Source organism: Pocillopora damicornis, chromosome 7 (assembly GCF_964200805.1).
Source record: "Pocillopora damicornis chromosome 7, jaPocDami1.2, whole genome shotgun sequence".
Lineage (NCBI taxonomy): Eukaryota > Metazoa > Cnidaria > Anthozoa > Scleractinia > Pocilloporidae > Pocillopora > Pocillopora damicornis.
In genome coordinates this window covers 12,192,693-12,216,799 of record NC_142676.1, presented here as the reverse complement: position 1 = coordinate 12,216,799, position 24,107 = coordinate 12,192,693, and the positions used below count along the sequence as shown (strand labels likewise).

The 24,107-nt window shown below is 39.2% G+C and overlaps 2 protein-coding genes across 4 annotated transcripts in view; one reads left to right on the top strand and one right to left on the bottom strand.

Moving 5' to 3' along the window:
* The window catches only part of LOC113672784 (uncharacterized), a 24,041-nt gene extending 6,443 nt beyond the window's left edge, over positions 1–17,598 (bottom strand). Inside the window, exons 1-6 of one of the 3 annotated variants that reach the window (XM_089213435.1) lie at positions 17,465–17,598; positions 2,907–2,976; positions 2,165–2,764; positions 1,201–1,298; positions 1,013–1,101; positions 687–850 (exon numbers count right to left, since the gene is read on the bottom strand). In XM_089213435.1, the coding sequence (XP_089069561.1) occupies positions 687–850; positions 1,013–1,101; positions 1,201–1,298; positions 2,165–2,570 (757 nt within the window). In that variant the 5' untranslated portion in view covers positions 2,571–2,764; positions 2,907–2,976; positions 17,465–17,598. Of the gene's footprint in view, positions 1–686; positions 851–1,012; positions 1,102–1,200; positions 1,299–2,164; positions 2,765–2,906; positions 2,977–14,159; positions 16,798–17,464 lie in introns of those variants that run through there. The other 2 variants (XM_089213433.1, XM_089213434.1) reach the window with 2 other exon arrangements.
* On the top strand, positions 16,740–24,107 carry LOC113672787 (delta(14)-sterol reductase TM7SF2). The gene is made up of 10 exons (XM_027189134.2): positions 16,740–17,047; positions 17,492–18,109; positions 18,917–18,971; positions 19,277–19,468; positions 19,803–19,906; positions 20,623–20,742; positions 20,914–21,082; positions 21,684–21,764; positions 21,997–22,119; positions 22,572–24,107. The coding sequence occupies exons 1-10, from the start codon at positions 16,886–16,888 to the stop codon at positions 22,730–22,732; spliced, it is 1,785 nt and encodes a 594-aa protein (XP_027044935.2). The 5' UTR covers positions 16,740–16,885; the 3' UTR covers positions 22,733–24,107.

Below are 24,107 nucleotides of genomic sequence, written 5' to 3'. Positions count from 1 at the left end.
TGTTATCTTTTTTCGCATATGATTGATTGAGTCTACAAAACAGAAAACATCTTGGATTTATCACACATTGTTAAATGTAGTTAAGCACCTTCTTTAATGAATCGTTAAAACAGTTCCACTTAAAAAACTAAGTACTCGCCTAGAAATTTCAGTCCTCACTATATGTTCAAAGACATCTTGCACAGTCCGCTCCAGTCCAACTAAGAATGGGAATGAAGTGCTGCAGATCTCGCCCGGAGAATAGTCAAATGAAAAATTTGGGAGCGATTGCATAGTCACCTTGACCAGCGGCGTCAGGATGATGAATGATTTTTTGGCAGTTCTCTTTACATCACCTTACGAGTGTTTTCTTATTTTTTTATCATAATGGGATTTTCTTGGAAATCTTTCGATACTGTTTAGATAAAAGATAGCCTACGTCGGCAAGAAAAAGAAGCTTTTTCAAATTCGTAGGATCACATTGAGTAGAGGAGGTCTGAATGACCTCAAAAAGTTCCTTCCATTTGTGCTTAGAAATCGTCAAGAAGTAGACCAAGGTGATAATGTGATCCATTGTATACTCATTATACAGTTCAGTTAATTTAAAGACGACCTTTTTGAGCTAAAAAACTAGAGAGATTCTGAATTAATCAGTTGGTTTGCTTGTTAGCTTCCCGCCCTACCACCGGTGCATAATTCATACTCACAATGGCTGTCATCAGTGTTCTGACACAAATCCTCATCAAAGACGCTAGGAGACCTTAGCAGAGTACCATTTTCCATTGCAAGTTGTAAATTCAGGATGGATTCCCAAAGGTCTTGAGTGCGATGAAATTCCAAAGTAAATGATACCGCTGTCCTACTGTCATCGCTGCGTCACGCGAAAAAGTGTGAAAATACAACATTAGATTAAAGCAATATTAAATTTACCGATAACTAAGTAAATTAAAAGCTATAATGGGCGACTATCGTACCCTAACGGTGTTATAAAACTAAATAGGATATAGAAAGAAGCTTTGAAAAAAGACGTTACCTTTGTGAAACTGAGACGTTCTTGATGTCTAAAAAATGCGCGTCGTTAATGAATAATTCCTTAACCTGTGTTGAAAAACAGGCAAGCAACTGAGGAAAAAGGTTAAAATAATAATTTACCTGAGGAACTGAATGATTTGTTACAAAAAGCAAGGAATGCTATGGGCGCATTTGAGTCACATTTCTTACTTTGTTGGAAAACTCGTCCTGATCAACGTCTCCAGCATTGTATTGCAGGTAAGGGAAAATAATGGTCAATTGTATAACTGTATATTGTCCACTAACATCTGTGAAGACAAAGGCAAACGTAAGCAGTTTGGGTGATTTCTTATGCAGCGTTAAAACATCTATGGAAGGGAAATTCATCTATTACTAAGAAGGCTAAATCAAATTTATTTCCTGAATGGTAAGCCATAAGCTGAAAGTGGGTTGACAGGTATTATTTCATTGTCAAACCCGCGGCCTTATAACCGAAAAAAAGGTTTCTGAAGCATCACAAAGGACTCTTTTGTTCACACTCTTTTTGCTTATTCAGGGATAACGCAGTCGTCCTTTGATGTCTTTTTCAGTTGTTCTCGTCCTCTCAACTTGATGATGATATTCTTCCAACAATAATCTTATTTGTTATATACCTAGACTTTCACTCAACAAAACGAGCACTGTGATCGGTTGATTCTTGGTCACGTACCCCTGGATGGACCGGGATGCAATTGCGCAGTTGTTGCCCGCGCGCCGAATACAACAGTATGTTTTTGCCATAGGATTGTTTGAGAGAAAGTCTAAATATATAACAAAGCACTTAATGTATGGTCCCTCGGGAAACTAGTTAGTTTTTTTTTCCCTCGAGTCCTGATGTTTCCCTTTCAGGAAACATCAGGACTCTCGGGAAAACAAACTAAATGTTTCCGTCGGGACCATACTTTAAGTGTATAAGTATTATCTAATAATTTAGACAAAAAGGTACATTCTCTTAATCTCCTTAGTTTTTAGCATGTGATAAGTACACCTAACAAGCCAGGCGTCTGCACCAATCTATGTTTGACTCTTTTTAATCTGAACTTCTTTGTTAGTTTTGTTAAACTGTCAATATCAAAGAGGATAAATGTAATGACACTACTGTAAATTATCAATTTACGCACAGTGGCAAACTTACCAAATGCTGCTTTCCATCTCTCGTCAAAAACACCACGAGACTGTTCGGAATACCAAATCTTTAAATTGTCATAGTACGCAGTAGGGTACGTGTATCTGCCTAGGTGGTACGTGCCATTCCTTACCAGTCCGTCGGTTCTACCTCCACAGTGGTAATAAGGGTCAGAAAAGCTGGAGAAGGGGTCATAATACAAACCCAAGGTTCCTACCCTGTTCCAAACAATCCCCAGATAAAACCACACTCCTTGGGGTGGCGTTATGACGTATTTGCAGTAAGTAGTATTGCCTAAAACTTCTACTCGTAATCTGCCATTATGATTTTGGTACATGTTTACACCTTCGTACAAAAGTCTGTCCACTTTATTCCCAAAGTAAAACTGCACTCCGGATTGGGGAATAATTTTCATAAGAAACCCGATGGTAAAGTCACATTGCGAAGGTTTTCCCAAACATTGCTCTTTGTAGCCTTTTAGTTTGACGTAGGTGTCCGGTGATCCATCAAGATAGACGCCCCATCCTACTGGTGATGGCTTCGATCTTACGGTCCCCTTCTTTTCAATTTCATCGTCGTTATTATTTAAGGTCCATCTTTTATAAGAATCTGAAGAAGAGAAACACGGGAATAATTAAAACGTGGTAGTATTTTCTTAGCCTTTCTCTTCCCTTATCCATTGTTTTAAGCCAATGCACATAGAAAGGGGGGATTGATTTTTGCTAGCTATTTCGAACTTCGGAAGTTTTACCTGCTTTGACCAAGAATTTAACCGCTGGAGCAAGAAGATTGTGTGATGCCACGAATAGAATAAACGTTACCTGGAAAAGACAAAATAAAAACATGGTTTAAGTTATTCATAATGTCCACAAAATTTCTTCATCGTATTTTATCTAATTACCCACATGACTAAACGAGGTACAACAGATGTGAAGTATGAATGTTAGATGTAATTTTTTTGTGTCTGAATTCTACCACTAGGGTAGCCGGCATCTTTTGAAAGAGTCCTATCATCCATTTAGCATTAATTTGCTTCACTAACGTTTTCTATGAAATTTTCTTTTTCTTTTAAATTTTGTGGATTTTCCTCGAGTGCAAAAATGAGTTTCACAGAAAAAAGAGCTGTTAGATAAAAGGCCGTAAATAACTTACAGCCCTCCATTCAAAAAGATTCCTCGTCACTCTTGTCACCACGCTACTTTAGCATGGAGTGAAAGTCAAAAGAGAAATCTGTGACCTGGCACCTTAGTATGCTTGGTCAATTTACCTGAATAAAAGTAACTACTTGAAAGATGAAATAACGAGTAAAACACTAAATACCAACAGGATACATATCGCCCACAGAAATGATGGTCCAGAATTGATGAATGAACCAGATCATTACAAGGGTGTTTACATTTTTTTAACATTGGCACCAACATTGGCATTTTTTTTGACATCGGCACCCATTGTTGAGTATGTATGCGACCGGACGTTCACGACACGCCTCTGTAATATTTTTCCTTTTTTGCGCTAGTGGTTTCCCTTTATTATCTCTGAAACATAGTTGTTATGGCCACGAATGTGGCATGGACGTGAGGCCTGGTTTTGGAAGCTTTTCAATGCGACATTCGCTGTTCACGGAGACAATTTGTACAGAACAACTCCGCATCGCCCGCCATCTTTGTTACTTCGATCGATTTATACGAAGAAAGAAGAAAGGTTACAACTACAGCCGGTTTCCTTATTACAGTAACCAGGTTTCAACCTTTAACATCGAGTTTATTTGCTGCCACAGCGATATCCATCCCCATTCAGGTCCACAGACTGGTGATCGGAATTTGAGAGTTAGCAGTGAGGGGAACAACATGGCGTATGTAAATCCTAGGTCAAATGTATCTGTCTTTTACGCCAACTCAAGGAGTTTGGTTAACAAGATTAATCAGCTGGAACTAGAGATTGCTACCTATCAATATGATCTCATGGTATTTACGGAGACTCACTTGGACAGCTCTATTTTGGATAGTGAACTCTTCCCTTCTAGTTATACGGTTTTCAGGCGTGATCGTGTTCAAAATGGTCGACGTGGTAGCGGTATTTTGATAGCTGTACGCGATACGTTGCGAGCGTCTGTGAGAGAAGATGTTAGTTTCAATTCGGAATTATTATTTGTCGATATTTTATTCCTGGCGAATAGAAAAATTAGTCTAGGTGTCTTCTATAGGCCGCCTAACAGTAGCATTAACTGCCTGTTGGATCTACAAACGGCTCTTGATACTGTGCTTTCTTCATCAGAAAACCCAGAAATGGTCCTTGTTGGCGACTTTAATACTCTCAAATTCGACTGGAACACCGACTGCGCCTCTGTGAATTCACCTAACGCTATTTTTTGTCGGATATCATACACGTCAATTTTCTATCAGCTGGTCAAAGACCCAACTCGCAACGGAAATATCTTAGACTTTGTATTCGTCACGTCTCTTGACCTAGTCTACGATCTAAAAGTTGGCCCGCCCTTCTCTGACTATAACTCGATCTCTATGCTATTATCGAGAAAATCATTCTCTGGAAGGAAATCGCAGAAGTTGAGCTATTCATTTAAGAAGGCGGATTGGAATCACCTCAGGAATCTTTTATATTACGCTCCATGGCATTGTGCCTTTATGGATACTGACATTGATTGTATTTGGGCTGCATGGTCTGATATGTTTGTATCTGCTGTCAACGAGTGTATCCCAAGGCGGACAGTGAAGAGAACTTCAAATGCATCATGGATAAGCGTGGATCTAATTAAGTTGTGTAGAAGAAAGAAAGTGCTTTATAAAAGGGCAAAAAAAAAAACCTGTGCTCTGTCTGATTGGAACAAATATCGTAAATTCAACAACTATGTGAAGAAGGAGTGCAACTCTGCGCGTAGGCAATTTTTAAACAATCTGGCAGATGAACTAAAGACCGGAAACAGTTCAAAGCCTTTTTGGTGAGGCGTGAGTAGTCCAGTGGTCAGTGTGCTGAACTCTGGGTCCGATAGCCCGGGTTCAAGTCCTGGCTGGGCATGACGTTGTGTCCTTAAGCAAGAAGCTTCACTCACATTGCTTCGTCTTCTCGGATAGGACGTAAAACCGTAGGCCTCGTCTCCTGCAGGGTTGGGGTAGGAGACGTGGTGGATGTCCTCCCCTGGGGTGGGATGGGTGGAAGAGACACATGGCACATTTGCATTTAAACGAGCTATTCGCTCATATGCGATATGTGGTTAGATAAGTTACTTACTTACTTACTTACTTGGAACTTTGTTCAATCAAAGAGAAAAGTTAAATGTGATTGAGCGTCCTTAAAGGTGAACGATTGTTATCTCAACGACGACCTGAGCATTGCCAATTGTATGAATTCTTATTTCTCATCGGTGTTTACTGTTGAGGATCGCGAAAATTTTCCCGACCTTGAATACATTACCAATGAGAAGTTATGTAACATCTTTTGTTCTGCCACGGAAGTTGAGAAATTGCTAAGAATTTGAATATTTATAAGTCCCCTGGGCCCGACTACATATCACCTCGCATCCTAAGAGAATGTGCTCAAGTGTTGTCATCTCCACTGGCTTTATTTTTGAATACATCCTTCTCTCAAGGTAAACTACCAAGTATATGGAAGTCGGCCCACATCACTCCAGTCCATAAGAAAGGGAACAAAAATCTAATGGAGAACTACCGCCAAATATCACTGACTTGTATTGTTTGCAAGATTACAGAAGCTGTGGTAAAGTCCCGTGTAATCGACTTTTGGTCAGACCTCAATCTTTTTAATCCAGACCAATTTGCGTATCTTAGGGGTTAAATCGACGTTGGCACAATTACTTACATGTTACAATGACTGAGCAAAGGCTAGGAATTGCTCGCAACAAACGCATATCATCTTCTTAGATCTCTTTAAGGCTTTCGACAGCGTGCCACACGAGCGTTTGCTGCTGAAACTACAACGGTATGGGATAGACGGCTCTCTACTACTGTGGATTATAAATTTTTTGACGAATAGAAGGCAGCGTGTCGTGTTAAGAGGCAATTGTTCAGACTGGTCACCCGTGATTTCAGGTGTGCCTCAAGGAACAATACTCGGCCCAATCCTATCATTATTTATACAAATGATATTTCGGCAAACATTACATTAACCGTGAAAATCAACGCTGATGATACTAAAATCTATCGCAAGATCATGGAGCCTGATAAGGATATACCAGCCTTACAGCTGGACTTGAACAAATTAAGCGATTGGGCTAACAAGTGGCAGTTGCGCTTTAATCCTGAAAAGTGTGAAATTATGCGTGTAACGCACAGTAGAGACAGATCCAAGCCAAGTTATTCCCTTGGTACGCAACTAAAATCTGTCCACAGTGCCAAGGACCTGGGGGTCACAATAAACTACGATCTATCTTGGGTAAACACATTTCCTACATAGTAAACAAGGCGAACAAAGTGTTAGGTATAATTAGGCGATCACTCGGAAACGATAATCGCTATGCGTTTTCCCGCCTCTTTAAGTCGTTAGTGAGACCTATACTCGAATACGCTGTCCCCGTCTGGAGCCCCTACCAAAAAAAGGATATCGAATCCTTGGAAAAAGTCCAAAGAAGGGCATCTCAGTTGGCGTTAAAGCAAAAACGCGGAGAAATGAACTATGAAGACCGCTGCCGCCTACTGAATTGGCAAACTTTGGAGAAACGAAGAGAGTTTTTATCTCTGATCCAATGCTACTACATAGTTCTGGGAATATATAGTCTTCCTTTTTCGGACTTTTTTGAACTTACTAAATGTAATCGAACTAAAGCCAATCACGATTACAAGCTCTACGTAAAAATAGCTATCGTAAATTGCTACAAATTTTCTTTTTTTGTACGGATCGTTAATATGTGGAATAATTTGCCTAAAGATATTGTACACGCAGGATCACTGACTTTATTTCGTAATAGACTAAAGATTTACATGAATATTGATTGAGATGATGGTAAACAGTTTTTAATTATCTGTATATAATGTTTTTGTCTTTTTATTCGGGGAATCTTTCGTGTAGGGTTAACCTCTAAAATATCCCCTTTCCAGAGATACTTTTACAATTTTTCATTTTCCTCTCTTGAATAAAGTATTGTCATTGTCAATTAGAGCAATTCACTCACGCTGACGAAAATAACATTGGCGTAAGTTAAGGTGCAAACTTTCAACTAACATTAACATATCCTCCTATCCTGCATGCCTCCTAAACTTTCCTTGATAACTTCTTTACCGCTGCTTCAGACTTTGTCTTTAAACTAGTAAACTGAATCTAGATACAATTCAATCATATTTTGCAAAACCAGTGTTATTTATATGTTCGTTCGCTCAGTTCTCTTAGGGAAATAATTTCTAATCGTTATGTTTTCTTTTGTTCTGTACTCTGCTCACGCCAGGAAGCTTTCTGAAGAATTCAAGCTTTTCAGAGAAAATAACGGTAATGAAAAATTCTCATAAATTGTTATGTAATATGATTTTGGAAAAAAAATTATGTGATGAAGACATCGAGCTCAGTACAATATAATGGTATGTACAATATTATGGTATAATGGTGATGAAAACTTCTCATAAATTGTTATGTGACATGATTTTGAAAAAAAATTATGTGATAAAAACATCGAACTCCGTATGAAATTTTCAATCCCCTCCCTTTCTAGGTCACACAAAAGATCGTTTCAGTCTTTCAGTTGACAGTTTTACGGGTAGAAGACACCTGTAAAGGTGTGAAAATCCTTCGATAACGCAGCTTGGATATGTTGAAAACCCTTGAAATTCTCATCTTCTACCAAAGCACACACAGGAAACTCTGAGGAACTCAGTTCAGTTCAACAAACTTATGAGTCACAAAACTTCACTCAATAGTCTTGACTATGTGAAAATACATCGAACGTCAAATCTCGTTCAGCTTTCATAACCATAGACTTAAAGTTATGATAAAAATAGGAATAGGAATTAACAATTACTAAAAGGAAAGATTGTAAAGTTATGACTCATGTGACATACCTGGCATGAAAAAGGAAAGTTTTTCCTCAACCGATCCATTACTTATAACGTCTCCTTAGAACGGTAAGCAGTCACTTAGCAGAAATACATAACACAATCCCACGACAGCTGGTTTTCTGATTATTGTGCAATGAAAATGGCTTGCGGGGTATCTATCGTGATGGATCGTGCCGCCTTTTATGTCTTTGTCAGAGGAAACAAAAGTGTTATTTGTTGGATGGTGAGAAACCCTCAAGGGGCCTTCAAGTTTGGTCTTTCGCGAACTCAAGAGATCTGTTTTTTTAGCAATTTAAATATTTAACCACTGTCATAATTATTATTATTACTACTAACATTATCATTGACTTTGTGAAATATTTTGAATTACATTTTTTATAAAAATTGGACAGAAATGAGCTGGATCCCTGTGCTAGAGGACTGGAAGAACCCGTGACTCACAGATTACTGTTAGCCAACAACTAATCGTTCTTCTGCAGCAAAAATTTTCTGAACTGGTTCGAATCCTATCCTTTTAGTTGTGTACAATTTGTCAGTATCAATCAATCTCATTTAACGAAACGTGACTTGCATGCCGGAGTACCAAAGGCCTCTGTTTTAGGACCCTTTCTTTAATTGTTACTGATATACTTCTCCTATGTCAGATGTCATTACGAGCCGCCATCTTAATTACCACCTTTTTACGTATGATACTCAGCTTTATCTGGCCTTCAAAACAGGACAAAACATCAAACCACAGGAACCTCAAGACATCTCTATCTTCCTCTGCTACTGACACGTTCAGAAATGCCTTTTCAATGTCTCCAGCCAGTACCTTTCTGTGCGTTAGAAATCTCAGGATGATGTCCATGACATTTTGGGAAAGTGCTGGCTCAGTGTATAAGCTCCGTTTGACTTACAGGACGTATCATAAACAATTCTGAGTTTTTTTTTTATCTGTCTCTTCCGATGACAGCATGATGAGGCAGGTAGTGAACCCTTCCGACTTCACCAGAGGTTGGCTCACTGACTTTCTCCACAATCCCCTCTTCGACCTGGCCTCCGATCACGGCATCATAGTCTAGTAACACTTGTAATTCTCGTCTCAGGCGGTTCAACAGACTCATCAGGCGTTTGTGGCTGATCTCTTAGTTGTCTAGCAGAACTGGGTGAATGTCCCTCCATGTTAGATGTATTTCATACCTTCCATGCTGAAAGGAGATGCTGTCAATGAACTGACTACGAACTGATTGTTCAGGACTCGATATTTCCGATGACTCTGCGTCCCAGAAGCGTTTGAGCTATCCAGTAAGGTCATTGCTCAGAGGTTGGGACAGTTCGGCAGCACATCTTAGGACATGGGTGCTGGAAACCAAGTTAACAGATAGGTCACAGTCACGCGTTGAGCTCTCTATTGGTCCAGATAAAACCCAACTCAACCTTGTATGTAAAGCTGTTGGACCACTATCTCCTCTTCTCACTTCTCCTGTCGCGATTTGTCTGTACTAACCTGATCCAGTAAGTTTGTCCACTTCTCCTGGCTCTGCTCCTGTTGAATAATCGGCAAGGTGAATTCCATTGAGGTGCTTGAACATGTTCCTTGCCAAAGCTACTAACTGACCAGTTAGTAGTTCACAGATGAGTGGTACAGGATAGGCTGACATCTTCATATCTGTTCCATCAGGTAGTTTAACACCTAAGCAAACGGCATCACAAGTCTGGAACTTCTCGTTTTGTGACCCAAAGCTTTTGATTAGCATTGTCTCTTGACTTTTAGCTGGTAAACTTTGCTCATCCTTCAAACAGTTTGTGATGTACAATTCTAGCCTTCGCACCTTTCTCTATAGATCCTAACTTATAGATAATGGCTTGAGCTATCTGTAGAAGGATTGGTGTTGCAGAACTAATGAACATGGCTACTTGGAAGTGATCAGGCTTTGGCTGATCTGGGTGTACATTCTCCCTTTGCTCGGGTTTCGCACATTGTTTGCTTGTTCCAGTTTTCAGCAGGTTGCTTTCACAGATGCTGACATGATGACGGCCACCACATGTGAAAAACTTCACATTAGATTTGCATTCTCGGCTCAGACGGTCCTTCCTGAGGCACACGTAACATATTCCGGTCTTCTTAAGAATATCTCTTTGGGCTTGTGCAATAGGAACGGTCTCACAGTCATTAGATGAATGAGGCTGCTTGCAATAGGTACAAGTTGGCTTGCTGTCTGACTTAGAAAATAGTGATGAGGCAGAGGGTGGGCCTTTCCAATGAGGTTTGTTCCTTCGGAATGGTGGGTCTGGCTGTGGATTGTGATTTCCCCACGCAGCTCTCTCCCTTGTTTCCAATTCTTGATACATAGCTGCCAACAGGCGGTCTAATTCACAGTCTCCCCCTTGACCTCTCTGTTAGCGATCAAACGTACTTCTTGTGGTACCTTATTCGTCAAAACAGATGAAAGCAAGCTACCATAGGATTCTGATGTTACTCCAAGAGCCTTGAGACCCCGTACATGAACCTCCACTAAGTCATAGAGCTGTCTCAAGCCCCTTAGGTCAGGATTAGAATAACCAGGTGCCATGTTAATAGGGTTATCCATGTGTTTGTTTACAATCATCTGTTTGTTGCAAAATCTGGTCTTCAAAATAGCAGTGGCCTCTTCATAATTTGCCTTCGTAATGGCAAGACCTGCAATTGCCTCAGGAGCGGTTTTCTCCCAGAGAGAGTTGAGATAATTAAACTTGTCAATAGTCGCTAGCTTGGAGTTCCTATGTATTGCTGCCTCAAACGTGTCTCAGAGTGAGCATTACTTGGTAATATCTCCATTGAATTTCTTTAAGACTAACTTTGGGAGTTTAATTTGAGAGCCTACATCATGCACATGACTTTGAGGTGAATCATTGGAAGGAATATTCACATAGCTTACCGACTGCGCGGGCTCGTTCGTCGGCTCCTTTTTACATGAGAGTCCTGACCTCTATTTTTGGGGAAATGGCGGTCAGCACTTCATCTAATCTGGCAAGAACCAATTCTACGTGACTACAGAATTGATCAGTTTCTTCAATTTCGCTGACGGACAATTTCTTCCTCCGTTGATAAATCGAGAATCTCTTTTTCCAGTCCCTGAATAACGTCCAGCTTTTCCTTTAGGGAGGACTTGTAGAAGATTAGAGTCGCTCGTTGTTTTGAAACACTCCACGGGTCATCGCCCAAAGAATTTAGAATTTCGTTCGCACACTCCAATTTCCTTTCGGCGGAATTTCGATGTCCAGTTCTGAGGGTTTTTTTCTTTGTAAGTTCCGAAGACATTTTTGAGGTTTCGTCGCTTGTAGACTTGACAGACACTTGGGATGTACTCTTCTTTCCGCTCTTTTTCCCACTCGTCATTAGTCGAGAGCAGAATTTCTCACCTTCGAAGGTTTTCAGGATTTCAGGATTTCGTCTAGTTCGCGTCCGGCTCGAGGTGACCAATGTTGGAGAGTATTTGAGGTCAACTCAAGGTTCCAATATGAACATTTTAATCTTTAAACTCGGGACTCTATTTACAAACACAACGGAAGCGAGGATTTCTTTCAAAGACAGAAGCGCGAGGTCGCACAACCCATAAGGCTACGCGCACGTACATCAGTGCGTCACACCTTTTCACGCCTTGTCACGCTTAGTCCCGCTCACAAATTCTAACAAGAACTTGCTCTATCGGTATACAAAGCATAGAGCTGAACTAAACTTGTCAAGCCAGCGGCCAAATTGTACTATGTCCGACCTTTTCCCGGACTTCTTTCTAGCTCTTTTTCGTTAATTGAAAGTGAAATTTCGGAAAAAAACGAGCCGGAAAGTAGTAGCCAAGCGCCGTAATTTACGTTATTATAGCGAGCGCAGAGACGAAAATCCTCAAAGAGAAAACGAAATTATAGTCAGAGTTTGAAGGTTTTCACTGCTCAGTTAGATTGCAAGCTTACGAACGGTAATAAAGATCAAACACAGCTAACACTCGAATGGTATATATACTTTCGGCTTAAAATGAAAAATAATAAAATAACAAAACAGAAATAATTAAAAATATAGCTAAACTTGAATAATTGTTTAAAAATGCATATCAATCATGACGGTGTCGGACCGACTGCGATCATGCTGAGGTCCACCGCGGCTAGCTCATCCTGGCGATCTCTGGTAATCGCAGGGAAGCAAGCCTCAGAAATTACATCGGCCGCCCTTCGAGTCAACGACTGAGAGCTTGTTCTGATATTTTTCCGATGCGTTGAGGGGAGGCCACATCAGCCACACCAGCCAGCGCTGTCCTCGCGAGAAATCTTAATGTTACTATGAATGCGGCTGTCGTTTATTCGAAAATCACATGCCTTGAGCAATTTGTGTCTAATTGTCATGTGTGAAACCTTGCGCGTTTTTATGAGCCACAATTCGTTTCACGTCTCACGTTCAGATTCTGTATTAGACACTAAGAAAACTTCAGGCGAAAGTGTTAAATTTGACCTGCCGAACTATTTGGTTGTTAACTATTGCAGATTGTGATCTGTGATGGTTTGACATTTTTGACAGCTTTAGTTCTGTTCAACCAATCAGATTATTCGAACCATTCTAACAAGGATTCTGATTGGCTTATTGTAGCATGCTTTATGAAGTAGAGAGCATCCTGACGACTCTGTTATTCGCTTCTGAAATGAAGTTTGTTTCGAAAATTGAAAGTCATGCGTGGGGAATTTGACGGATTCTTCATTATACTCAAGAAGTTAGGGGAAACACTCCACTACGTCTCATGTTTCTCCTTACACTACTCTCGTGCTCCAGCCGCTTCCTTTGTGCTTTACAACAGAGTCCAGGCTTCTCTATTGCAATAGACAAATTACCTGAAATGCACGCCTGCCAGGTGCAGACTTTGTTGCTTTGGATATGCTAATTATTTGTTAATATGTTTTTGTCTGATTCTTTCTTCCCGCACAGGCAGCACTTTGCACTCACACGAAACGTGGTTGTTTAGAAAAACAATTGAGGTGAAAACTTTTATTAAGTTGTTGTGTAACATAATTTCGAAAAAAAGAAAAGTGTGACAAAGAACACCAAACTCCTCAAGAAATTTTCAATCATGAACTCCTCTCTTTTTAGATCATTCAAAAGATTGTTTCCGTCATACAACTGACAAATTTCTGAGCAGGAGACAACGGCAGAAGTGTGGATATTCCATCAATAATGAAACCTGAGTATGTTATCCACGAACGCTCATGAAATTCTAATCTTCCATCAAAGAACAAACACGCAACTCTGAGGAATTCAGGTCAGTTTAAGCAAACTTGCAATTCGCAAAAAGTTAAAAATTACATTTCAAAGCTATACTTAATACATGAAAAATACGTGAAATTCTTGTTTCGCTTTGTAGAAACATACAGTTAAAACAATAAATGGGGATAAGCCGTGGAATCCCTGAAAAAATGGGTTTCAGATGATGGGTTTCTTATGCGCAACGATGGTGTGAATGAAGATGGTAAATTCTAAGGCTAGTGTTGAAATGATAGAAGGTTTATTAAGTGAATGACACAGTTGTATTGGGAGAAAAAAAGAACGAGCTATGATTGCTGCCATTACGAGTCGAAACCGCGACATTCCGGATTTTTCCTTTCTCCACCATAGTTGCCGACGTGTCTTTACAGTTTTCTACGTCACAGCTATGTAACATGATCGTTTTGGCGGCGCGCTTAATAACGACACTTTTTGGCCGCCAAATTGTACTTTCAATGCACAAAAAATGGTCAAAGATAACTTGCTAGGCGCTAAGGTCGATTATCTCTAATTTAAAATAAAACTATCGACCGGAAAACGCAAAAACAAATTCGTGTCATAGGCACTTAAGGCCATGTAAAATTACACGAAATTCTGCTTTATAGAGACATACCGCTAAAACAAAAAAATTGGGCATAAGCTAATGAACTCCAAAAAATCTGGTTCTCGGATAGTAAAAGTTTCGAACGATTGAAAAAAAGATGGCAAAGCTTTGACATACCTTGAATGAAAAAAACAAGTTTTTTCTCACCCGATCTGCCATGTCTGAAAAACGTCTGCTATGAACGGCAAGCAGTCACTTATCAAAATTATAAGACAATCCCACGACAGCGGATTTTCAAATATCATTCAATAATAGTTGGCTGGGTATCTAATGTAATAGATCGTTTTACCTTTCATATGTTTTTCAAACGGAGGAAACGTATGCGCTGTTGGATGGTAAGAAATCCTAAGGGGGCTTTCGAATTGGGTCTCTCGCGGTCACAATATTTCTTTTTTTCTTTCATTTCAATATTTCATCATTATCATCATCATTGTTACTATTATTACCATTATATATTTTCAAAGATTTCGAATTCCATTTTCTGCGAAAATTCTTACAGAATCAACGATAATCAATTCTTTATCCGCAGTTCACACATACATGTTTTTCATACATTCGAAAGAAGAATCAAGCAAAGCTACCAGCGCACATCGAAATCTGCATTGCACTTGTGCCTACATCGCTATCACTGGCTATCACTATTTTTTACGGATAAAATCTATAAAAATAAATATCTAGGCATTTCGTGACTTCTTGCATGCCAGGGAACTTTCGGAAATATTCTATTTAGTCACGTGAATATGATGTAATGCTATCCTAGTGTGACTTTAGAAATGCAATTATCACTATGAAAAACTAAACGACCATAAAGCCGGTGATGTATGAAATTTAGCATCATTTAAACGAACTAAATCATGCTTCGCCTTTACAAATGCCTTTAGACAATCTGATGCGTGAAAGTTCCAAGATAATTTGCGTAAGTAAGTTTATGATCTTCCAATTCGGTTTGTTTTTTAAAACTAGTCTAATGCACCCGTCAATTATTCATTAATGTGTTTCACAGCATGAGTGTTTGATTTCAGCACATACCAAACATCCCTAACAATTTCAAACTCTCGTTGTAATCACAAAATCTATTTCAACATGCTCGGTTGTTATGAAAATTTGGTCTGTAATCTATTGTTCTACTCGTGATTAGTTATTGTTTTCTTATCATGCTGCACGCAATATAATAATAAAGTTCTAGTTGGTAAGGTTTCAAGTTACTTGCGCCAGAACACCGTGCCCCCATTTCTTTTGTGAGTCCCTGTCCCAGGAGAGCTAAAGTTAAAAACTTGCGATCGTTTAACCGACCGGTCATGTTTGATTTGGAGTTAGAATGGACGGTGGTGGTAGGGGGCGGAGGAAGGACGAGAAGACGTTATCTTCACTCCCCTACCCCTACCCCTCTCCTTATTATTGACCGTCGACCGCCCCCTTGGTAGAAATTTTGTTCTCTCCCCAGCCTTCCGCTGCCATTGAAATCAAAGATGGCGGCCGTAATTTTCGTTAACAAAATAATGAGCATTCGCTCGCCAAAATTACGCCTGCTCTGCAGGCTAGGATGAACCCATAAACCATAGATTACAGATAGCCTACTAATCATCTTTCCTCTGAAGCCAAACATTACCACTATGCTTGTGACAAAAATCCACATCCGCCCCATTTACAAATCAAACTAACCATGCTGGATAAATTACCGTCGATTTCTCAAATCATATTTGACTTAATTTCGTTTTTCGAGTGAAAGATAAGAGATTTTTTAAATCAAGTAAAAACACCTGTTTCTTTCAAAAATGTCTAAAAAGCAAAATATATATGGAACGAGGTTGAAAGGTCGTTTTTTTCAGCATCACTGATATATTGGAACTTTTTATCACTCTATGTCAATGTGTTTATATGGCCGTCCGAGGTAATTGTAGCTCACATAAGTAATTCCATTTATTTTGTTAATATTTTTGCCCTGCTTGCGGGGATTTTGGCCTAAATTAACAGCCGAGTTCTTTAAAACAGATATTGCGCATGCGTAGTTTTAAAACACACCATAATGACAAAAACATTGCAATAGTACAGAATAAATTAGAATACTTGCACAAACACTCTTTGTGGTCCGGACGGTCGAGGGTTATCAATCCTAGAATTCTTGAACCCCCCTCGTCCACTCACATGACCACTTCTCCTTTTTCACCTTTTTCTTTTCATTATCCCTTTTTTCCTTGGTTATGTTTGTCAGTGAAAAGTCTTTCTTAAACCTAGCTTCCCTATCCGAGTTGCATAATCATTTATTTGTCATACACTTGTTGGGAAATGTGTGGGTTTACCTGGTTAACTTTCGTTAAATTCAAACTTTTACGTTGAAAGTGTTGAGAAGCAAATCAAACCAACAACGAAAGCAATTGTGAAAAATCAAGAACGTGGTCTAATAGAAAACAAGATCGTTTGGGCTACATCGTCACTATTAATAATTTGGCGCTGAGTTTATCTAATTAAGCCTCTTTTCTTGGCCACGAATAGAAAGAAAATACATTCTTCTTGGGAACTTGTATTCAATGTGAGCAGATCTCCCTGAAAAGATCTCCCCAAGCATTTAAACGAAATAAAAATGACAAAACTAATGGCAATTACGTTGGTTCGCGAGAACCTGAGGGATTGGGATCTAGATAAATTTAAATTTGGTATCGACCAATGGAATACAGGATTATCAAGGCGGAGCCAATCAAATGGAATATGGCTTTTCAAACACGACCGTTTACACATTTGGATAAAGTTCTTTCAACTTTTTACGAGAAGTTTGTGATGGGAAGTAGTGTTGGAGTACTTTAAACATAAGTAATACATTTAGCCGATTGGTTTACTACAAGAAAATGCAAGGAGAAAAGTCTCTAGCCGTTGGAGAAACAGTGTGGGCAATGTGGCCGGGAAGCAGGAAATATTACGAAGCTACAATTCTCAATGTCGGAAAAACTAAGGTTGAAGTTAACTTCAAAGAAAACTACAAAACGGAAGTCGCTCTGAAAAATATTTACGTGAGTACAATTTTTATCTCGCATGCAAACGTGATCCCTTAGGTTTAAAAAGAAGCTTAATGAAAATCGGACAGTATTTTGATCGTTTTAGCGACAAATGGGACTGTGTTTATCTTCTGTTGCGGGAACACGCCATGTTGATGGCGTTGTTAATACCTCTCGTGAAATTTCCCTCATTCAATTTACTTAGAGGCTGATAGCGTAAAATAATAATACTTTTTCACATGCAATGTGCATCGTTTAATTTGCCTCGTTGAAAGACTCGATTGAGCTGAGCTACACGACTTGGGAAATTGTAAACAATTGCTGTACGGTCCTTCTTTCATGAACGATTGATTCACTTTAGAGTTTTAAAAGCGACATTGTATCGAGGTAGAACTTAAGCTTAGGTCTAAATATTTGATATAAGTTTCTTACCAGAGGTATCCTTGCATCTTTTTGTAGAGGCAACTTCCTTTTCGTTCCCGTTCAACGTCGCCTGCGCGATCGCCAGCACGAAGAAGGTCTCGCTCGCCAGGGCGAAGATCCCGTTCACGATCACGATCTCCGGCAAGAAGTCGGGGACGTCCTCCAGCCCAGAAGACGTCGGAAGAAAGTCTTGTCGCAAAGGTCAAACAAGAAATAGCGACTCCGAGTCGGCGTTCTTCTAGAAGAAGCAGAATGCCCGAAAAAACTGTAGAAGAGTCTTCGACTTTAACCACAACTGTTACCAAAGACAGTGCGACCGTTACTACCACGCGTGTGACTCGGTCTGTCACGAAGAAGCTTATTGCAGAGGAAAAGGAGGCCTTTCATACACCAGAGGTCAAGCCAAATCCAATGAATAGCAGTCATGGATACGAATTCGGTGGCCCAGTTGGAGTGTGTTTAATGATGATCGGGCTTCCAGCAATGGTTATAGCGTCATACTTGTTTTGTAACAAAGACGGATGCTCAATCCATCAGCGCCCATCGATTCCACAAGTTTGGAGCTTCACCGGAGGATTTTTCGACATTGGTCATCTGATTGTCCTTGGATGGATCATTTTCCAGGCGATTATTTACATGTTGCCCATTGGAAAGGTAACTATTCATGTCTTGTGACATTTCCTTACATATTACGTGTATAGAGAAGTGTTGAATTCGCCCTTGACCTTGATCACGTGGTTTAGGGAAGTTTCAATTGTATCAGCACATACAAAAAAGTCTTCCACGTAACTAGTTGAATGCAAAGCCACTTTAAAGACCATTTAAAATTGTGAATCACACTTTCAACAACAACCCTCCTCCCCTATTTAATGGTAATCCTCCCCTTTTCAATGCTGTATAATCACAGAAAACATGGAGAAACATCGGTCAAGGGAGTAACTCTCTAGGTAGGGGTATGGGGAAGAAATAACATTCCTTCCAGCGTGAAAAATATGCAGGTTTTAATTTTTACAGTTATTGAAGATTGTCTTTCAATGTCTGAAAGCCACAAAAATTTTTTTGTCTTCAGCCAGATGCAGAAAAATTAAATACTGATTCAGGTGTCAATTTCTATTCTCCATAACTGCACTCTTGAAATATCTATCTCAGGACTATTTATCATATAGCTCCACCCAGTATAGCTCAAAAGGTTGTGATGGTCTTCTGTTCAAACAGAAAATAGATAAAAAAAATTCTTAGCTAAAATCCCAAACCAGAAAGGAACTGTTCTTGCAAACATGGTAGTATTCGCCAATCTGGAAATAAAGCACATACACATTTTTAATTTCATTTCACATGCAATATATGGAAGCAGTTCAAGCACTCAAGCTTTTTTAATCATGATGAAGTTAAGCACAACCTGTTGTTGTCTGCCGTATTTGTTTGGTGCAATATTGGCTCACAATCTAGTTTTTCGTCCAGGTCATCAAGGGACGAGTGCTTGCAGATGGAACATGTCTTGATTACAGAACAAATGGTAAGAAAACATTATTTACTAACGTGCAGTCCATATGAACAATTTCTGATAACTTGCTAACAGCTTGAGAAATCAACTGTACCTGTAAACAACTGTTTTAGTCTCCTTGCATTCCCAGTTTACAAATTGTCATTGCTAAATTTGCCTCATAGGTTGCAAATTCAGCAACCCAGTTTAGTAACTTTTAGTAACCTAGTTTTTATTGTTTTAAGTTTTGTATCTGACTGGACCACCCCTAGAGAAAAGTGATACAGGATGATATTTGACACAATTAAACACTGATGGTCAATTTTACTTCCATATAGGTTTCATTGCCTTAATCCTAAGTGCAGTTGGGTTTGCAGTGTGCCTTTATTTCAAAGTGCAGGTTAGCATGGTCTATGACACTTTCATTGGAATCATCACAGCGACTATCTTGTGGTCTATTATCGTAGCTGTCATTGTTTACATTATGGCATGCCAACAGAAAAGAGGTTTGGCTCCAGGAGGTAACACAGGTAAACAATTAATTGTGATGAGCAATAGTTATCACTTATCTGAAATTACTTTATTTCACACTAGTGTTTCTCATATACCATATGACATGTTAAAAGTTTACCTAAACCCCAATTCACAAGTTAAGAATCAATTATAGTTTTCATGGATAGAAAAGAATGATCTTCTAAAAAGTTTATACACAGGAATCAAATTTTGTAACAGTGACGTGATGTCTCCTGGGAATGTTGGATTCAACTCTTTGTTAGGGTTGACATTATTTTCACCATAATTAGAACTATTCCCTTGTGTTTTTAATCAGTGCCTAAGCATGCAAACAATTTTTTTCCTTGCCAGGTAATGTGATCTATGACTTCTTTATGGGACACCAGCTCAACCCACGATTGGGAAAATTTGATTTCAAATTCTTTTTCGAAGTTAGGCCTGGACTAATAGGATGGGTAAGGGAAGACTCCTATTTTCTGGAAAACTAAATATGGGCCAGGTTGTTCAAAGTTAGGTTAAGATAACCCATGGTTAGTGTGAAATCTGAGCTTTAAAAAGAAAATTCAGTGTAATTGTTTTCATCTGGAATGTTATCATTGGATGCTCTAAAAGAAATTGATAAAGTTACCCAAAGGAACAAAGGAATCAAAAGTGCCAGAATTAAAATTTAACCTTAGGTGAGCACTAATTGACCTTTGAACAACTGGTGCCAGTATATAAGTTATAAGTTATTACTTTGTATTTAGGGTGAAGTGAATTTCTTTCATATGAGCCACTTGATAAGTAAAGGCAATAGTCCAATGTGGTTTGTTATTTTGTAAGTGAGTCACTAGATTACTTACTGAATTGTATGACTCTATATCCTGTTACCAATAAATCAAAGTTTGACAAAATTTGAGAAAACAGTTAATTCAACAAAATGAGCAACAACAGCATGCAAACATGATGCATGCTGTCCTATTTCAGAGGCAGGTATCTACTGTCACATTACAACTGTCTTATTACAAGCAGGACATGTACACTGTCCTATTAGTGCATGAATGGGATTAGTGATAAGCTGTCACAATTGAGAATTTTGTTATTGTTTTAATTAAATAGGTAATTTTGGATCATTACATTTAAGTATGGTCAGATTATTCTAAACTTCATGGTTAATCACTTGTTACGACAGGTGATGATCAACTTTTGCATGGCTGCCAAAGAATTCAACAAGAGAGGGGAAGTTTCTCCCGCAATGATGCTTGTGTGCATCTTTCAGTTGATATATGTTGCTGACTGCTTATTTTATGAGGTGAGTACTGTGTGCATAAAGATTCATTTGATATTCATGCAGTCAAACTTCTATCTATGGGCACCTTCCTTTATAGCCACTCTTTGCCTGTGGCAGAGAACTGTTCATACTTTGTTCCTAATGACTTTTTGGCTCATGTACCTGAACATAATTATACTGTTGTTGTTTTAGTCTTCCATCCTAAGTACAATGGACATCATTGATGAAGGATTTGGCTTCATGTTGGCATTTGGAGACATATCATGGGTTCCAATCATGTATTCCATACAGGCGCGTTATCTTGTGGATAATCCAGTAATGATAACAAATCTTACAATTGCTGCAATAGTAACTCTATTTGGTAGGTGCTTTTAGACTTATACAGTGCATACATACAATTTACTTAAAAAATTCATATAAATACATATCATTTGATCAGAAATGGCACTGTGCATACAGTGTGAGTGATAAAGTGAACCTTGCCGTTTCTGCTACTTTCACTCCCCCTCCTTACTGTGGCTTTGTAAACCAAGTTATTTCAATGTATAAACATTTGGTGGTGTATACTGTCTTAAAATCATGTTCATTACCTGGAATTAGTTCTTTACCAATGATGTACAAGCTGTGATAGTACAAGTCAGATAGTATAAGCTGATGTGCTTGATAAAGTTATATTTCCATGCCATGATATGATATTTATTTGATATTTCCTTTTTATTGCTATTTGTGATAATGATTTATCGTAGAAGGAATTATACACCTAGTGAACTTCAGCTTCCCATGAAGATTTCTTTCCAGTAAAATTGTCTCTGCAAAGATGGTGGATATGATGCGTTCTCGAATATGCTTTATATTTAAGATTGAATGGTGATAGAGGATGGCTGGATGTTCATGTAACCATACATGTACATTATCTGGTATAAACATTTAAGGTTTCAATGGAGTTTGGTCCTTTTTTTCAGTTATTGGGTATGGGATATTCCGTGGAGCCAACTCCCAGAAGGACAGATTCAGAACTGATCCTGACTCTGAGGAGTTCCAAGGTAAAGCGTCTTAATGCGATTACTTTAAAGAATAAAAATACCTCCATCTGCTTGAGAACACTACTTTTTCATGAGAAGGCTACTCAGTGTGGTAGTAGGGTGAGATTAAACTCCATCCTGACAGGGAAATATATTGCCTTCAAGGAGAAATATTTCGTTCAAGGAGGGAACACCTGTAGTTAATATGATATTGTTGGTGGTAATGACTTTATTAACCCTTACTCTCAAACAGATGAAGAAACCATTCTAACCCCAACTGGTAAACGACTCCTGGTCTCTGGCTGGTGGGGCCTGGTGCGACATCCTAACTACCTGGGTGACATTATTATGGCAATCGCTTGGTCCATTCCTTGTGGTGAGTCTGAATATGAATTAAAATGCACAACACATCTCTCTAGTTTCTAGTGAAAGATTGTGATTCAGGGCAGACTTTTGCGTCTGGAAAACTTTTGTATCTCACTTACCTTCTCACGCGAATTTGCGAAGGCGTTACCTTCGCGCTTCGATGTAGAATGTGCTGCGCTCACATTCTTGAGAGGCGGATGGTTGTCGGAAGCTGAGAGGTCTTTCCTTGTACGCACAACAAGTCGTTGGTCATTTTGAATCGTTTATCTAAAGAATATTAAAAAAGGGTTTTCCAGTTCAGTAGTTGATTTCAAAGCGCAGGGTAACAGCAAAGCGTAAACGTCCGTGCTCTCTGCCCAGGTCTTTGCTTCAGTAAGGACCACGCTGCATCGTCTCCTTTGGACTCTTTTCCCGTAAACTCTTCGAGTCCACTTACAACTTTCTTCTTGATTTTCTTACCAGGCTTTTCAAACCCATTCCCTTTTTTCTACCCGGTGTATTTGACAATTCTACTGGTTCACCGTGAATTCCGGGACGAAGCAAACAGCCGTCGTAAGTACGGAGCAAGCTGGGACGAGTATTGCCGGCGAGTGCCCTACCGCATTCTACCCAAGATATTTTAACTTTCTTGCGCTTATCGTTTTAAGGTTTTTTTTTACTCTGTGAAACAACCGTCTCTTCATTGCCTTTTAGAAGTCTTTTTTAGTGTAAAGGTTTATACCATAAAAAGTATTTTTTAACTTTAAAAAATCAAAGAAGTAGCCGAGGAAATTCTGGAAGGTAAAAAAACAAAAACACATTTTAGTAGACAAGATTTTTCCGAGAAGTTCTTCTCTATAGAGATTTTTTTCGCAGAGCCCATGGCTATGAGCCTATGGGTATGATAATATATTTATGTAACTTTCGTTTTGGCCATTTATTGTGTCGGTTCCATATGAAGAAATTTTACTCAGACATCCATTATTTCGTAATTTTCGATGCATGCATGACAAAAGCCCAGGATATATATTAGTTACACTATACACTAAGTAATTGTGTGCCTTGCGAGGATCCTTGCCAGCAGGCTCTCATTAGCGTGAGATTCGAGCCCTCAAGTGAAACAAGCGTACCAGAGATCTACTAACAAGTCGTGCTAGAAACTATGTGGACCTCACGCGACCTCTCGCGGGGTAGGAACGCGCGACATCGCCGCTCGTGTGGCAGCGCAAACGAGAGCCTGCTGGCAGGTTCAATGATAGTGATATTTTTAGATTAAGAACTTGTTTTAAGGTTATGGTTAAGATCGGGACGCAATAAGCGACAAACTTACTGCGATAGGTCTCTGCTTCCGAAAAGAGTTTCACTGTTACTGTCGCATAAACTCAAACCCGTGTAAAATTATACAAAGAGCTGTCAGAATGAAGGGTCGAAATTACCACTAGTGAGTCCCCTTCCCAACTGAAAATTGATATTTGGTAACCGGTAATTTGGAGTCTAGTCGCCAGGAGACGATTAACTTCACGTGATGTCAACGTTCTTCATGTAAACTAGTGCTAAAGATACGAAATGTCAGTTTTTTCGTTTTGCTCTTGCATCCTCAGCAATTAGGGATATGAAACCTCTTTAAAACTTCGCAGTTTTGTATTGCTCCTTGTAGGAAAGATTTATGATTGGGGCCTCTATTGGTAAGCCAAATTGCTCCATCTGGCGACTGAAACAAAATTGTCACTGTACGGGACGTAAAGTGACAATTTTCGGCCCTGAAAATTCTGTCACGTGAAAGAGGATTTCCTTTAAAATTAAAGAAATACGCCGTCGTTGCGACTTTTGGTTTAGTGCATCCCGACCTTGATGTTTTAAAGTGAAAAACAGTGAAAAGCCCATAAACTGAAATCAAAATCACTGTATAATTACTTAACCGGAGAGCATGATAGCCGATCTTGCTGACCTTTTTAGTGTAGGATACTTATCGACACATTTCTCGTTGTATAATACATCTAAGTTTACCTTTTACAGAAA

Excerpts from the sequence above, each read along its gene's own strand:
- LOC113672787 (XM_027189134.2), top strand. The coding sequence starts at position 16,886 with ATGCAAGGAGAAAAGTCTCTAGCCGTTGGAGAAACAGTGTGGGCAATG. Across the intron at positions 21,083-21,683 it reads TGCAATAGTAACTCTATTTG|TTATTGGGTATGGGATATTC; the intron begins GTAGGTGCTTTT and ends CCTTTTTTTCAG. Across the intron at positions 21,765-21,996 it reads TGACTCTGAGGAGTTCCAAG|ATGAAGAAACCATTCTAACC; the intron begins GTAAAGCGTCTT and ends ACTCTCAAACAG.